Consider the following 16,634-nt stretch of genomic DNA (forward strand, 5'->3'; position numbering starts at 1 on the left):
GAAAAAAGCAGCTAACCGTCTATTCAGTAGGACTATCAGCTGTGTATCCACCAGACTTCTGCACAACACAACTGATGGTCCCAACCCCATTTATAAGGCAAGAAATCCCACTTATTAAACCTGACAGGGCACACCTGTGAAGTGAAAACCACACCCACACACACACACACCAATTCAATTCATCCAATCATCTGCGCTCCCATGCTGTAATGTTAGTATACTCTTGTTTCCTTCCCTGCCCAGGAGCTGTGGTATGATCAGACCATGTCCCTGCACGGTCAGACACAGCCATTACATAGTACATAGCAGGGAAGCATTTATAAGATGATCACAGTATAGGGACATTTTTGAAACACATCCAATTGTGGAACTTATGTTTTACTCCAAGATCTATTGATTGTAGTGTACTTTGTTCATGGGAAAATCCACCCTTTCATGATCATTCCACTCTTCAGAAGGCGAGATGATCAATCAAAAAAGTCCCATGTACCCTAACATGGTACTGTTTAAAACAATTTGACTTGCTAAAAAAAAAACAAAAAAAAAAAAAACACCCTCTTAAAAGTTTGATTGACAAATATTAAAGTCATGGATTTTAGAGTGCAATGATAATTAAAAAAAGTTTTTTTTATTGTGAAAAGTAGTAAAACATTAAAAGACAAACATTTGGTATGGCTGTAATCAGAACAATTTGCAGAATAAAGTTAGATATGACATGTACACCACACAGTGAGCACTGTAAACATAAAGCCCCAATAAATGATAAATTGGAATGGTTTTCCTCCCCCCCCCCCCCCCCCCCCCCGATTTTATTTCTCAGAATTTGGGGTCAGAAAGTCATCAATATTTGACCTAAAGTCCTGATTTTCATATACTGCTGTTGTCCCGAAGTACGGACTTTAACTAAAAATTGGTGTGATAAAAGTGGAAATTCACTTTCTGGTTATATTTGTAATTGGGTTGCTACCAAGATTCTTCAATCCACCATCTCAATAAAAAAGGGTTTTTATATGAACAGGTGTGTGGATTAATTTAGTATAAGGCCTCATTTTCCCGGGCGACTTCTCCTACAATCTGCAGAACGCATTAGTCTGGCTTCTATAAAGGTTCTTATACTGTTGTTTTTCACCATTTCTACTAGGACTACCATTAACTCCATATTACATCTATCATCCATGCATTTCCCTGTAGGAAATGTAGGAGGATAAAAAGTTAAATAAAATACAACAGAACATCTGACAAATAGATGTGATGTGTTAGAATTTATGCAGAAGTTCCATAACTGCAATGGTCGTACTCTGGCCAAATATGAAGGCTCCACAGAGGACAGAGATGATCCCCCAGGCGATGAGGCATGATCTGTAGACAGGAGACACAGTAGAACAGATGTTAGAAGTTAGTTTTTCCTACTAGCCACAAAATTTTACACACCTGTTAAGAGTGGTAATGTATTCTCCTTACTGAGGCATAAGACTAAGGTGTGACTAGAGATCTGTGACTGCAATGACAATTCTTCTTGGACTCTTCCCAGAGCCGTAGAATGTTAAGGCACCGTCACACTAAGCGACGCTACAGCGATCCCGACAACGATACGACCTGTCAGGGATCGTTGCTGCGTCGCTATGTGGTCGCTGGTGAGATGTCAAACAGTCAGATCTTCCCAATGACACAGCAACGATACGGCGACCCGTAACGATCTGTATAACGATGCACGCCTATGTGTTTGTGTCTGAGTCGTCAACAAGGTCGTTGGTAAGGTGTCAAACACACCGATGCATGCTACCCAGGGGGACCTAAACGATCAAAGAAATGTCCAGACCATTCCGACATGAGCAGCGATCTCACAGCAGGGGCCTGGTCGCTGCTAAGTGTCAAACGTAGCGAGATCGCTACGGAGGTCGCTGTTGCGTCACAAAACTTGTGACTCAGCAGCGATCTCGCTAGCGATCTCGCTTAGTGTGACGGGGGCTTTAGAGTTGGAGAGGACCTCCAGAGTCATCATGTCCAACCCCCTGCTGAATGCAGAATTCATTAAACCATCTCAGAGAGATGTCTGTCCAACCTCTGTCTGAAGACTTCCAGTGAAGGAGAACTCACCACCTCTCGTGGCCGCCTGTTCCTCTCGCTGATCACCCTCACTGTCAAAAAGTTTTTCCTAATATCTAATCCGTATCTTATCTCAGTTTCATCCTATTGCTTCTAGTCTTTCTTTGTAGAGGGATCCGCTTTATTCTCATCTGCACAGTGACAGCCCTTCAGATATTTGTAGACCGCTATTAAGTCTCCTCTCAGTCTTCTCTTTTGCAAGTTAAACAAGAAGCTTGTAGTGCTGACATCACAAGTCTTGTTGACGTAGCAGCAGAGTCCAGTGAGGCTGTGACGTGCTTTAGAGGATGTGGACACCTTCTAGGGCATTTTATTTTTCCTTAAAATCATATGTGCAATAAATGTTTTTAACCATTTAGCTTTTACAGCCTCTATGTATTACAGCACATAGCTGGCTGCAGAATGAGGCAAAGGGAACCTGTCACCAGGTTTTCCCAATATAAAGTAGGGTCAGCACCTGTACGCCCTCTGTTACAGCACTCTGGCCTTACACCCATAGAGAATCTATGGGGTATTGTCAAGAGGAAGATGAGACACCAGACCCAACAATGCAGACGAGCTGAAGGCTGCTATCAAAGCAACCTGGGCTTCCATAACACCTCAGCAGTGCCACAGGGTGATTACCTCCATGCCACGCCGCATTGATGCGGTAATTGATGCAAAAGGAGCCCGACCAAGTATTGAGTGCATTTACTGAACATACATTTCAGATTTTAAAAACATTTTTCAAGCCGTTCTAAAGTATTCTAATTTACTGAGATAATGACTTATGCTTTCATTGTCTGTAAGCCATAATATCAACATTAACAGAAATAAACACTTGAAACAGATCACTCTGTTTGTAATGACTATATAATATGAGTTTCACTTTTTGTATTAAAGAACTGAAATAAGTTAACTTTTTGATGATATTCTAATTTAGTGAGAAGCACTTGTATATACAGCTGTGAAAGAGGGCTTACAGGTGCTGGCCCTACTTTATATAGGGAAAACCTGAGGACAGGTGCCCTTTAACCACCGTTTCTGCCAGTGGGCTGGGTGTAGTCCTCATCTCCTGAACCATATTCTAGAGGTCATATGACCACAGCATAGTCATTTTTTGTTGTCATAAATTCATTTAGAAGAGTTCAAAACGAGCTCACTGGTAACTCATCCTGCAGTCTATGTACTGTGATACATAGAGATTAAAGAAGCCAAACAAGATAGTGTTTCATTAGAAATATTATTTTACCCGAAATAGTTTTAGGATTTAAAAAAAAAAATGCCCTATGTATCAATATTGTTAAACGTATGTCTTGCTGCTGTGAGTGACTGGGAAGAGCTGGAGTGACCTGGGCAGTGGAGGCCCCAAGGCATGTTGACCCCTGTTCTCCCTATTATCCTGCCACAATTTTTTATTTTTCTAATTTAGAATAGATTGGTTAAGATAAATTGTAATGTTCACTTTTTCCAGGAATTATAACAGATGGAAACAGATCACTAGAACTTAAAAGTTTGCATCTGTCAGCAACTTTCGAAATATAAGCAGTATTACATATAAATAACTTACTTTTTCCTCTGGTCCATTACTTCAGTTTCCATAGCACAAATTAGGCACAGCCCTATATATACAAGATTAAATATACTTGTAAAAAATAGTCACAAATATGAATGACATTTGCATAAAGTTCTAAAAATACTTATGGAGAGGCCTGTCACTTTTACTGTAGGATTCTGCTTTCTGTTGGCATTCGTGACAGAGGCTCTGGTGCCCTGATTTGCATAGAAAATAATTCCAGCTATGGTGATAAGTAGTACTTCAGTGGCAATACCGAGTGAATAGGAGAAACAAATGTTTGCCAATAGGTTCCCAACCATATTATTGGGAAAATTTCACTACATCAACTGTCACTTCAGCTCTATTCCCTGCCCTCCTTCTACTTGATTGACTGCTTCTTTGGCTGAAGACACACATTATAGAGGCCCATCAGTCAAGTAGGAGGTAGAGTTAGAACTGGAGTGACAGAGGCTTCAGATCTACAAATGAGGCCCTTCAGCCTCATTTGAATATCAATTCAAAAGTGGATTCATGATTAATGGAGAAACTGACTGGCCATGTAAGTGTAGCACCCTGAGGATTCGGCTGCTACAGGGGTATTGCACCTCAACCCAGAGGTGTGATATTCCACTCCCGGGTAAGGAAGGAGTGTGGAACTGAGCTCAGATAGACTGCATGCACTACATACATCCCATTCCAGAGGAGCAGGCCGACGGCACTCCCACTTAGAAATGTGCAGGTGCGACCGAGCCTGTTCCTGGCTGGAGTGGGAGGGGGGAGGAACATCCCATGTAGTGTAGGGGCAGATAGGGGGAGCAGTCTGGGTAGTGGTAGGAGCTCATTGGGTGCTGGTCACCTGAGCTCACACATAGAGGGATATATAAGGTGGGCACCATCTAGAATCAGGGTCAGACGCAGAGAGGAAGTCAGATGCAGAGGACAAGCCTGCAGCAAGAGAGAGAAAGAAACAACAGCCCTGGAGAGAGAGTGGAGTACAGAAAGACCCAGAGGGGGACAAAGAAGGGACCCAAGAACCCAAATCAGATCACCGGGTGAGGAGTCAGCACAAGGGTACCGGAACCCAAACTGGTGGGGGCAGAAAACACATCCCTAGCCAGAGACCGGAGGCTGTGGGCAGCATCTGCCACGGCCACCCACTACATCCACCCTGAAGGCTTACCACATGAAGGGTCAGGGAACCTGAGGCCAAAGGTTGCCCCACAGAAGGCCCGAGGGAGCTGGACCTAGGCGGATCACTGGTGGGGACGGCTGAAGGAAGGACAGAGGGAGAGCTCAGGGCCACGCTCCGGACTTGTTTGGGGGTTGGCCGGATCCAGGACCTGGTGGACGCAGCACGGCTCGGGAGGTCACTTGGAGCTAGAGTGACCAGGAACATCTGCAGTAAGTAAAGACCCTTAACTGCACTACCCGAGTCTGTCATCATTACCGGCTGCACCGCACCACCACAACCCCCATCCTCTGCGCCTGTCCCCTCTGAGGCTATACCCCTCCCGTTGGGGGTTATCCCACCAGGCTGCGCACCCACCATCAGCCTCAGCGGACCCTGCAGCAGCGGCGGCCACAGTGACCGCATCACAACGGGTGGCGTAGTCGACAAAACGAACTTTAATAACATCAGTAAAGACTGCCACATAACACTTAGCTTGACGCCCTGGGCACGGGACCGGGTCACAGCCGCTCGGAGACTACAACCCCCCATCTGATCCGGTGCCGGGTATTCCCCTCAAAAAGGAATATGTCCCAGGGGGCGCGTCAACTTTGGCGTAGTCGGCAGGATTACGTGCCCACAACACCCGGGTACTGCGTGCCTGAAGAAAAGTGCAAGTTTACCTCAGAAAGAAGACTCCTGCCGGTTCCGGAGGGTCCACGCCATCGGACTCCATCACCAGTCGTTTCCCGCCGATTGTCCGCCATTTCCAGCTTGTTCCCGCCATCTGCCGAGTTTCCCGCCACTGGGAAGCGATTCCCGCCAAAACCGCAGATTTCCCGCCTTGGAAGAGCAGCGGACGCCATTATGGGCGTGCCAAAGGAGGGCGAGAGGCCACCTCCCATCGTGGGCCGGGACAGAAAATGGCGCCAAAAGTGGAAACCGCCCCCACCAACAGAGACTGTGATGCTGGAGGTGTCTGTCAGCGTGAAAGAACTACCCCTGGAGCTGACAGTCACCGAGTTGCCCCGGGACCGCCCTCGAAGTGGGAGGAGACGAAAGAAAAGAGCAAAGATGGGTGTCGCTTGGAGCAGTGTAGAACGAGCGCACCCGGAGGCAAGAGGTCTAATGAGGAGTAGCGGAGAAGCTCACCCGGAGTCGAGGAGAGAAAGAGTGGACCCGGGAATGGAGCGGCAGCAGAGCAGCACCGGCCCGCTGGCCAGGAGCCTGCTGGAGGAAGAAGGAGGAGAGCAGAGCAGCACCGGCCCGCTGGCCAGGAGCCTGCCGGAAGCAGAGCAGAGCAGCACCGACCCGATGGTCAGGAGCCTGCTGGAGTCAACAACCCCGCTAGGCTTAGCGGAGATCCTGGCGCAGCTTCCCCGAGATCGGGAGTGCGCGCGGAGTGCCCTGGAGGGCCTCGCGGGAAGGATGGCCCGAGTGCAGAGGGAGATCCTGGCGGAGTGGGGCCGGGAGATGGCCCAGCAAGCTGGAACCCGTCCACTTAACCCGCTCCCTTGGAAGAAGACATCGACTGCCTCTGCGGATGACGCGGGAGGACCCAAGGCCGGAGACGGCGCAGAAGAGGGAGCGAGACGCATGGCAGCAGGTAAGGGGGATGCCTATATCCCATACCGGAAGACCGCTTACCTGCCCCAGCTCCCCGTCGCAGAGCCCGAAGGTCCCCCGGCCGTACCCGAGACCGCCATGACATCGCCACCGACTAGGCCCCGACCGGAAGCCGCCGTCGCGACCCCGATGACGTCACGCATCGTGACCCGGAGCGTGGCGCCGGAAGAGGAGCCTCCGGCCTGGTCACAGGGCCTAGCATTTCCGGGCGCCGCATCCAAAGCAGGGCCATCTACCTCCGCGGAGCCTCCGGCCTGGTCGCAAGGCCAGGTAACCCAGGGCGCCGCCGTCCTAACGGTGCCCTTCACCTTCCAGGTGCCCCAGGCCTGGCCGCAAGGCCTGGGCAACCCGGGCGCCACCACCACCGCGCCCGCGCCCGTAATACCTAGGGTGCCACATCTGGGAGAGGACCCCTTCAGCCAGCTAACGTGGCCGGACGGTCGGCCTTTCATCTGGCCCGAAGGATTCTTGGAGCTGGAGCGGCAGAAGCAACTAGGTCCCCTGTGTGAGCCCCTGATCCCGGCTCCAAAGCCCGTGACTCGGGTCTCGCCTCCCCTAGAAGAGGCTCAATTTGCGTGGGACCCCAAGGGAGAAGATCTGATGGGGTTCACCGGAGAGACTCGGGCAGCTGCAGCAGCGCGCACAGAGTGTTGCCGTCAACAGCTGGCAGAGTTCAAGAGAGAGCGGGAGGAGAGGCAGGCCAAAGAGCAATGGGCCCAGACCCGCAGCGCGGAGCAAAAGAGTCGGACCAGAAGGGACCCCCGTGCAGCAGATCGTCCCCGTACCATCGGGACGGTAATAAAGTTTAATGCGCAGCATGGGTGGGGCTTCATAAGGGACCGGAACACCATGGGTGACGTCTTCGTTACACGACGGGACGTCGAGTCCCACCTGCCAGAGGGTCACAAAGGCCGTGACCTCTACGTCGGTGATGAGGTAACGTTCACCCGGCACAAGTGTGCCAAGGGACCTTACGCCCTCCACGTGCATCGCTTGACGGAGGAGGAGTTGCGGTGCGAGGAGGAGGAGCAAGAGGACCCGGACGGGTCTGAAGAAACCACCAGCCGTAAGATAAGAGCAGGAGGCAGACGCCGTTGAGTGCGGCAGAGCAGGAGACTGTATATAGTTGCCTGTCGGGGCACAGTGAATCGGAACTGAAACTGAAACTGGAACTGTTGTTGCTGCTAAAATAGTCCCCGTTGGGACCAGCGAACTGTTACCTGTAACCCTTTCCATACCAGGCTGAGGACTGTGAGCAGCCATCCCTTTCCCTTTACCTGGCCGGGGACTGAGAACGGCCAAAATTTCCCTGTACATAGTTGCGCTTGCTAAAGCGCCCCCTACCGGTTTTATTTGGGAAACTGTTTTACAAAAGACTGTCACACTCTACCTGGTCACGAGTTGCACGGTGACCAGAGGAACAGAAGAGAGAAAAAGACGACGAGAATGTTGTTTACCTGAAAAAGTTTATATATATATTTATATAGTATTTCGTATAATATTTAATATGTTTTACATGTTTATAAAAATGTTGTATGTTTTGGTGTTTTTTGTCTTTGCAGCCCGAGGACGTGCTGTGATTTACCAGGGGGGAATGTAGCACCCTGAGGATTCGGCTGCTACAGGGGTATTGCACCTCAACCCAGAGGTGTGATATTCCACTCCCGGGTAAGGAAGGAGTGTGGAACTGAGCTCAGATAGACTGCATGCACTACATACATCCCATTCCAGAGGAGCAGGCCGACGGCACTCCCACTTAGAAATGTGCAGGTGCGACCGAGCCTGTTCCTGGCTGGAGTGGGAGGGGGGAGGAACATCCCATGTAGTGTAGGGGCAGATAGGGGGAGCAGTCTGGGTAGTGGTAGGAGCTCATTGGGTGCTGGTCACCTGAGCTCACACATAGAGGGATATATAAGGTGGGCACCATCTAGAATCAGGGTCAGACGCAGAGAGGAAGTCAGATGCAGAGGACAAGCCTGCAGCAAGAGAGAGAAAGAAACAACAGCCCTGGAGAGAGAGTGGAGTACAGAAAGACCCAGAGGGGGACAAAGAAGGGACCCAAGAACCCAAATCAGATCACCGGGTGAGGAGTCAGCACAAGGGTACCGGAACCCAAACTGGTGGGGGCAGAAAACACATCCCTAGCCAGAGACCGGAGGCTGTGGGCAGCATCTGCCACGGCCACCCACTACATCCACCCTGAAGGCTTACCACATGAAGGGTCAGGGAACCTGAGGCCAAAGGTTGCCCCACAGAAGGCCCGAGGGAGCTGGACCTAGGCGGATCACTGGTGGGGACGGCTGAAGGAAGGACAGAGGGAGAGCTCAGGGCCACGCTCCGGACTTGTTTGGGGGTTGGCCGGATCCAGGACCTGGTGGACGCAGCACGGCTCGGGAGGTCACTTGGAGCTAGAGTGACCAGGAACATCTGCAGTAAGTAAAGACCCTTAACTGCACTACCCGAGTCTGTCATCATTACCGGCTGCACCGCACCACCACAACCCCCATCCTCTGCGCCTGTCCCCTCTGAGGCTATACCCCTCCCGTTGGGGGTTATCCCACCAGGCTGCGCACCCACCATCAGCCTCAGCGGACCCTGCAGCAGCGGCGGCCACAGTGACCGCATCACAACGGGTGGCGTAGTCGACAAAACGAACTTTAATAACATCAGTAAAGACTGCCACATAACACTTAGCTTGACGCCCTGGGCACGGGACCGGGTCACAGCCGCTCGGAGACTACAACCCCCCATCTGATCCGGTGCCGGGTATTCCCCTCAAAAAGGAATATGTCCCAGGGGGCGCGTCATAAGTGTATTGATGGACTGGCCTTTGACAGAGCTACATGCGGATATAAATAGTTAGGGGGTTAAAATCTTGCTGACGTTATGGAATTTTGGTCAGGGGAATGTTTACCTGGGAAGATGAAGATGAAGAAAGCGCTGATTCCTCCTATGACAGAGATGATCTCACTGATGTCAGGAACAAACAAAGCAATGATCAGGGTAACCAGGATCCAGAGAACAGTCAGTGTGACCCTGACGCATCTTTCATAGGAGACCGTTACATATGCAGTCATGTACTTGTGATCCAACCAGGCTTCTTGAAGGACGGATCTGAGGAAGGGGATAGAAGAGAAATGTAGATTTGCTAAGCCAACAATTCCTTTGAGAAGAGTTTTACAATATATATATATTTCTATACAGATCAACATATGTTGTTACTTCATCAATATTTTACATACAGTGCTGGCCAAAAGTATTGGCACCCCTGCAATTCTGTCAGCTAATACTCAGTTTCTTCCTGAAAATGATTGCAATCACAAATTCTTTGGTATTATTCTCTTCATTTAATTTGTCTTCAATGAAAAAAAAACACAAAAAGAATTATCCTAAAACTAAATTGGATATAATTCCACACCAAACCTAAAAAAGCGGGTGGACAAAAGTATTGGTACCGTTTGAAAAATCATGTGATGCTTCTCTAATTCGTGTAATTAACAGCACCTGTAACTTACCTGTGGCACCTAACAGGTGTTGGCAATAACTAAATCACACTTGCAGCCAGTTAACATGGATTAAAGTTGACTCAACCTCTGTTCTGTCTCCTTGTGTGTACCACATTGAGCATGGAGAAAAGAAAGAAGACCAAAGCACTGTCTGAGGACTTGAGAAACCAAATTGTGAGGAAGTATGAGCAATCTCAAGGCTACAAGTCCATCTCCAAAGACCTGAATGTTCCTGTGTCTTCCGTGTGCAGTGTCATCAAGAAGTTTAAAGCCCATGGCACTGTGGCTAACCTCCCTAGATATGGACGGAAAAGAAAAATTGACGAGATATTTCAACGCAAGAATGTGCAGATAGTGGATAAAGAACCTCGACTAACATCCAAACAAGTTCAAGCTGCTTGCAGTCCGAGGGTACAACAGTGTCAACCCGTACTATCCGTCGGCGTCTGAATGAAAAGGGGCTGTATGGTAGGATACCCAGGAAGACCCCACTTCTTACACCGAGACATAAAAAAGCCAGGCTGGAGTTTGCCAAAACTTACCTGAGAAAGCCTAAAACGTTTTGGAAGAATGTTCTCTGGTCAGATGAGACAAAAGTAGAGCTTTTTGGGAAAAAGCATCAACATAGAGTGTACAGGGAAAAAATGAGGCATTCAAAGAAAAGAACACGGTCCCTACAGTCAAACATGGCGGAGGTTCCCTGATGTTTTGGGGTTGCTTTGCTGCCTCTGGCACTGGACAGCTTGACCGTGTGCATGGCATTATGAAGTCTGAAGACTACCAACAAATTTTGCAGCATAATGTAGGGCCCAGTGTGAGAAAGCTGGGTCTCCCTCAGAGGTCATGGGTCTTCCAGCAGGACAATGACCCAAAACACACTTCCAAAAGCACTATAAAATTGTTTGAGAGACAGCACTGGAGACTTCCAAGGTGGCCAGCAATGAGTCCAGACCTAAATTCCATAGAATACCTGTGGAGAGATCTCAAAATGGCAGTTTGGAGAAGGCACCCTTCAAATATCAGGGACCTGGAGCAGTTTGCCAAAGAAGAATGGTGTACAATTCCAGCAGAGCATTGTAAGAAACTCATTGATGGTTACCGGAAGCGGTTGTTCGCAGTTATTTTGGCTAAAGGTTGTGCAACCAAGTATTAGGCTGAGGGCGCCAATACTTTTGTCCGGTCCTTTTTTGGAGTTTTGTGTGAAATGATCAATGATTTGATTTTTGCTTCATTCTCTTTTGTGTTTTTTCCTTGCAAGCAAATTAAATGAAGATAATAATACCAAAGAATTTGTGATTGCAATCATTTTCAGGAAGAAACTGAGTATTATCTGACAGAATTGCAGGGGTGCCAATACTTTTGGCCAGCACTGTACAATGCTTTTAATTGTGATGCATTCTCTAGCCAGCAGAGTGTTAAAATCCAAATTTTGCAAGTTGTTAGAAAAAGAAAGGAATCCTCTACAGTCTCCTGCAGGTCTCTGCCTGCTTACCGTAGAGATCACATGACGTGCATCATTCTGTGACCACTGCAGCCAATCAGAGGCCGGTGATTGCTGCAGTGGTCAGGTGATCACTGTAGGAAGTTGCGTGGTGTCAAGGAGAAGCCAGGGATTGACTTTTTTTTTTTTATATAATTATTTACATATTCTTTGCTCTTGGTCGAATTTGAATAAATTCCAGAAGACCCCTTTATCAGAAGCAATGCATTGTGGGAGTTAAGATGTCTGTTACATGGTTAGACTAGGGTCTAAGAGGTAATGTTCCTCATAGAGAGACAGTAACATGCCAGTGTAGAGAGACTTACAGGCCATGCAATGCTCCTCTTGTGCCACCTATTGGAAGCAGCGATCCTAAAAGTCAATGGCGAACCTTTAACGAGCTTTGCCACATGACTTGAATAAAAGTTATGTGGCTGGCACATTATAGGGTCAGTATTGACTTATAGGACTGCTACTTCCAATAGATGGCACTAGAGTTCCCATCCTCTTCCTGTGTGAGGAGGCAGTTTGCATGGTTAGAATAGAGACTCTATACCATATGTCAGATAGTATGGACAGCTAGTATTGTAGCTGTCATCGCCATGAAACATCCCATTACATTCTGGGTTTACAAATATCAGGCCTATATAAAATGTATAAAAGAGGGGTTGTGTGGTTTAGAAAATCCATTTACAAGGTCCTTGTTACCGTGTTGTTGGGTATCCCACACAGACTACAGCCAATCACTGCGGTCTCAGAAGCAGCACCTTGTGACCAGATTGTTTGGCAACGCTTCTAACAAAAAGGGATTGTCCAAAGCATGCAACCTGCCTTCCTAAAGGCTCCTTAAAGGGAACCTGTCAGCAGGATTTCACCTCTAAAAGTACACTGCTCAAAAAAATAAAGGGAACACTCAAATAACACATCCTAGATCTGAATGAATGAAATATTCTCATTGAATACTTTGTTCTGTACAAATTTGAATGTGCTGACAACAAAATCACACAAAAATAATCAATGGAAATCAAATTTATTAACCAATGGAGACCTGGATTTGGAGTCACCTCCAAAATTAAAGTGGAAAAACACACTACAGGCTGATCCAACTTTGATGTAATGTCCTTAAAACAAGTCAAAATGAGGCGCAGTATTGTGTGTGGCCTCCACGTGCCTGTATGACCTTCCTACAACGCCTGGGCATGCTCCAGATGAGGTTGCGGATGGTCTCCTGTGGGATCTCCTCCCAAACCTGGACTAAAGCATCTGCCAACTCCTGGACAGTCTGTGGTGCAACGTGACGTTGGTGGATGGAGCGAGACATGATGGCCCAGATGTGCTCAATCGGATTCAGGTCTGGGGAATGGGCGGGCCAGTCCATAGCTTCAATGCCTTCATCTTGCAGGAACTGCTGACACACTCCAGCCTTAGGAGGAACCCAGGGCCAACCGCACCAGCATATGGTCTCACAAGGGGTCTGAGGATCTCATCTCGGTACCTAATGGCAGTCAGGCTATCTCTGGCGAGCACATGGAGGGCTGTGCGGCCCTCCAAAGAAATGCCACCCCACACCATTACTGACCCACTGCCAAACCGGTCATGCTGAAGGATGGTGCAGGCAGCAGATCGCTCTCCATTGCGTCTCCAGACTCTGTCACGTCTGTCACATGTGCTCAGTGTGAACCTGCTTTCATCTGTGAAGAGCACAGGGCGCCAGTGGCGACTTTGCCAATCCTCGAGTTCTGTGGCAAATGCCAGTCGTCCTGCATGGTGTTGGGCTGTGAGCACAACCCCCATCAGTGGACGTCGGGCCCTCATAGAGTCGATTTCTAACAGTTTGTGCAGACATGCACATTTGTGGCCTGCTGGAGATAATTTTGCAGGGCTCTGGCAGTGCTCTTCCTGTTCCTCCTTGCACAAAGGCGGAGGTAGCGGTCCTGCTGCTGGGTTGTTGCCCTTCTACGGCCCCCCTCCACGTCTCCTGGTGTACTGGCCAGTCTCTGGACACTACGCTGACAGACACAGCAAACCTTCTTGCCACGGCTCGCATTGATGTGCCATCCTGGATGAGCTGCACTACCTTAGCAACTTCTGTGGGTTGTAGAGTCCGTCTCATGCTACCACGAGTGTGAAAGCACAACCAACATTCAAAAGTGACCAAAACATCAGCCAGAAAGCATTGGTACTGAGATGTGGTCTGTGGTCCCCACCTGCAGAACCACTCCTTTATGAGGGTGTCTTGATAATTGCCAATAATTTCCATCTATTGTCTATTCCATTTGCACAACAGCATGTGAAATTGATTGTCAATCAGTGTTGCTTCCTAAGTGGACAGTTTGATTTCACAGAAGTTTGATTTACTTGGAGTTATATTCTGTTTAAGTGTTCCCTTTATTTTTTTGAGCAGTGTATATATACATGTATCACTTTTACAGACAAGTCCAGCCATACCTTTACATGGCCAGTCTGTTCCACTGTTACTGAGAAATCAGCGTTAGAATTAATATGCAAATGAGGTTGAAGAGCTGTTTGTAGATCTGAAGCCTCTGTCACTCCAGCTCTATTCTCCTCCTAGCGCTGCTTGCTCTTGCTTGACAGCCTCTCTACTGTGTGACTTCAGGCAAAAAAGCAGTCAGTGAATCAGGAGGAGGCGGGGAATAGAGCTGGAGTGACAGAGGCTTCAGATCTACCATAGCTCTTTAGCCTCATTTGCATATGGTTTCAAATGCTTATTTCTCAGGAACAGAGGAACAGACTAGCCCTGTAAAAATATTGCTGGACTTGTCTTTGAAAGAGCTACATGCACATAAATAAAACCTAGAATAAAATCGCCAAATACATGTATTACTATTTATTTACTGCAGGGTAAGGAACATAGGGTACTTGGTTGACATGATTTTAATCAAAAGAATGTAAAAGTTATCCCACCTCAACATGGTTTACCCAATCAGGATGGTCTCAAACTCTAGTATCTCACCTTCCTATGTGCCAGCAGACCTCAAAATAGACAGGACAGCAGGACCCAGACTGCAGATTAATAGTTTGGGGTGTGAAATCCTGCTAAAGATTCCCTTTAATAAGGAGAACATGAGTAAACCATTTTTCTAGAGTTTTCACCTTAGCAAGAACCTATTGTGATATAATGTAGAACTCCAGGAGAAGCTTACCTTCCTAGCAGAAGTATGATTGGGTAGATGGTAATAATCGAGATGGCAAACAGCAATCGGGCTACTATAACCACAGCATCATTGCCTGGATAGGACATCAGGATATCCGCTGCTACACTTTCCCCAAATGTAAGGAATCCATAGATGCCTAAAGTTGGAGAAGGTAGATAAGTCATAAGCTGAACGTACCTACGCTCGTCAAATCACAAATATTACACAGCTTCAGGCCTGGTAAGTGCCAGCATGGGAGACTGGCTGGGAAGCCCTGGTTACAACTGCATGTCTGTATGCTGAACGCGCGCCCGGAGGGGCTTTCGGGTGGACTTTAATGAATGACCAGTGCTGCACACTACCCACCCTATTCCATGACCAAATGTTGTACTACATGGAGGTGAATTGTGATACAAGAGGATAAAGATAATAAAACATTTTCTGCATAGTGTGACTTTTGTATCCAAAGACATCCATTTGAACAAAATCCCTGATGAAACTAGAACTGTTTTTCTTGTACATGAATCAGTTATCAGATTTTAATTTCTCTACCTCCTCCTAACTAGCAGTCCACAAAAAAAAAAAAAAAAAAAAAAAACAACAGATAGTACTTGGATGGCATCAGAGTGCGGTCCAATTTTTCCACTGAACCACAGACTTGAATTTCTGATTCTGATCCGACACTTGGATTAATATGACATGCCTCCATGATTTTGCATGGATCGACCGGTCCACGAAAAATAAAATTCGGACAGGTGAACAGCTCTATAGAATATAGTAGGTATGAGTTCTGCCCATGAAAAATATGGATAGAGTTCGTACACAAAAAATTACATGTAAATGAGACCATAGAGGGGTTTGTGGGAAGTCCTAGTAAACACACTGACACGGAGTGTGTTATTTTATTATAAAAATAGAATTTATACTGTTTTTATAATAAAATTACATATCAAGCCCTGCGTCCATAGAGTCCCATATCTGTGCAGCCATATACAACCACCAGTGTGCCATAAATGTCTACATGGTCTCCTACCCTTCAGAGCATGTTAGATATCAGGTAGAGGAATCCTAATACATTATTATTATTATTATTAATTGATATAGCAATCAATTTTAAGGCATTTTCCAAATATTTAGTATTAAAATAGTAGCCCACTCCTTTAAGACGTGATATTTTAAAATGGTTTCTACCGATGCAGGTTAGACTGGTAGTGACAAATTATATCCCCATGAATGGTCTGGAGTTGACAGTCATCATTTTGTCAGATAAATTCAAGTTTAGAAAAGTAAGGATATTTTCATCCTCCATTAATGGGAATCTGGCAGCAGGATCAGCCTTCCTAAGTGGTCTATAGTTGCATGTAGATCATAGGAAGCTGAATAAAATGATACCTCGTCATCTGGGATGCAATTTCTTATTCCAGTGAAGTCCATGTTTTTTTCATTATGTAAATGAGCTGTTAAGATCTATGGGCCGGACATAGATCTCCTGGAGAATTTGCCTCTAGTTACCAGTGTGAGACATAGATCAGGAGAGCAGCCTGTCAAGTCATTACATGTCTCACACTGGTAATGCCTACCTTCAGTTAACCCCTTCATGACCGGAGCATTTTCAGTTTTTGAATTTTCGTTTTTTGCTCCCCTTCTTCCCAGAGCCATAGCGTTTTTATTTTTTGGGCAATATGGCCGTGTGAGGGCTTATTTTTTGTTGGACAAGTTGTACTTTTAAAAGGTCATTACTAGTTTTACCATATCGTGTACTGGAAAACGGGTAAAAAATTCCAAGTGCGGTGAAATTGCAAAAAAAAAAAAAAAAAAAAATGCAATTTCACAGTTTTTTTTTTTTTTTTTGCTTTCCACGTTCCCTCAATGCTAAAACTGACCTGCCATCATTATTCTCCAGGTCATTAAGAGTTTGTAGACACCAAACATGTATAGGTTCTTTTTTATTTAAGTGGTGAAAAAAAAAGATCCAAAGTTTGCTTAAAAAAAATACAAAAAACGCCATTTTCCGAGACCCGTAGAGTCTCCATTTTTCAGGATCTGGGGCTGGGTG

The 16,634-nt window shown here is 46.9% G+C and overlaps 1 protein-coding gene across 1 annotated transcript in view; it reads right to left on the reverse strand.

Moving 5' to 3' along the window:
• Nucleotides 1–882: 882 nt before the first annotated feature.
• SLC38A8 (solute carrier family 38 member 8) overlaps nucleotides 883–16,634 on the reverse strand; it is a 57,994-nt gene continuing 42,242 nt past the window's right edge. Inside the window, exons 7-10 of the mRNA XM_073659320.1 lie at nucleotides 14,588–14,735; nucleotides 9,352–9,551; nucleotides 3,656–3,707; nucleotides 883–1,359 (exon numbers count right to left, since the gene is read on the reverse strand). Of these exons, the coding sequence (XP_073515421.1) occupies nucleotides 1,257–1,359; nucleotides 3,656–3,707; nucleotides 9,352–9,551; nucleotides 14,588–14,735 (503 nt within the window). The 3' untranslated portion in view covers nucleotides 883–1,256. The remainder of the gene's footprint in view (nucleotides 1,360–3,655; nucleotides 3,708–9,351; nucleotides 9,552–14,587; nucleotides 14,736–16,634) is intronic.

This window comes from Phyllobates terribilis, unplaced genomic scaffold (genome assembly GCF_046119375.1).
Source record: "Phyllobates terribilis strain yellow unplaced genomic scaffold, ASM4611937v1 Scaffold_13__5_contigs__length_258822181, whole genome shotgun sequence".
NCBI lineage: Eukaryota > Metazoa > Chordata > Amphibia > Anura > Dendrobatidae > Phyllobates > Phyllobates terribilis.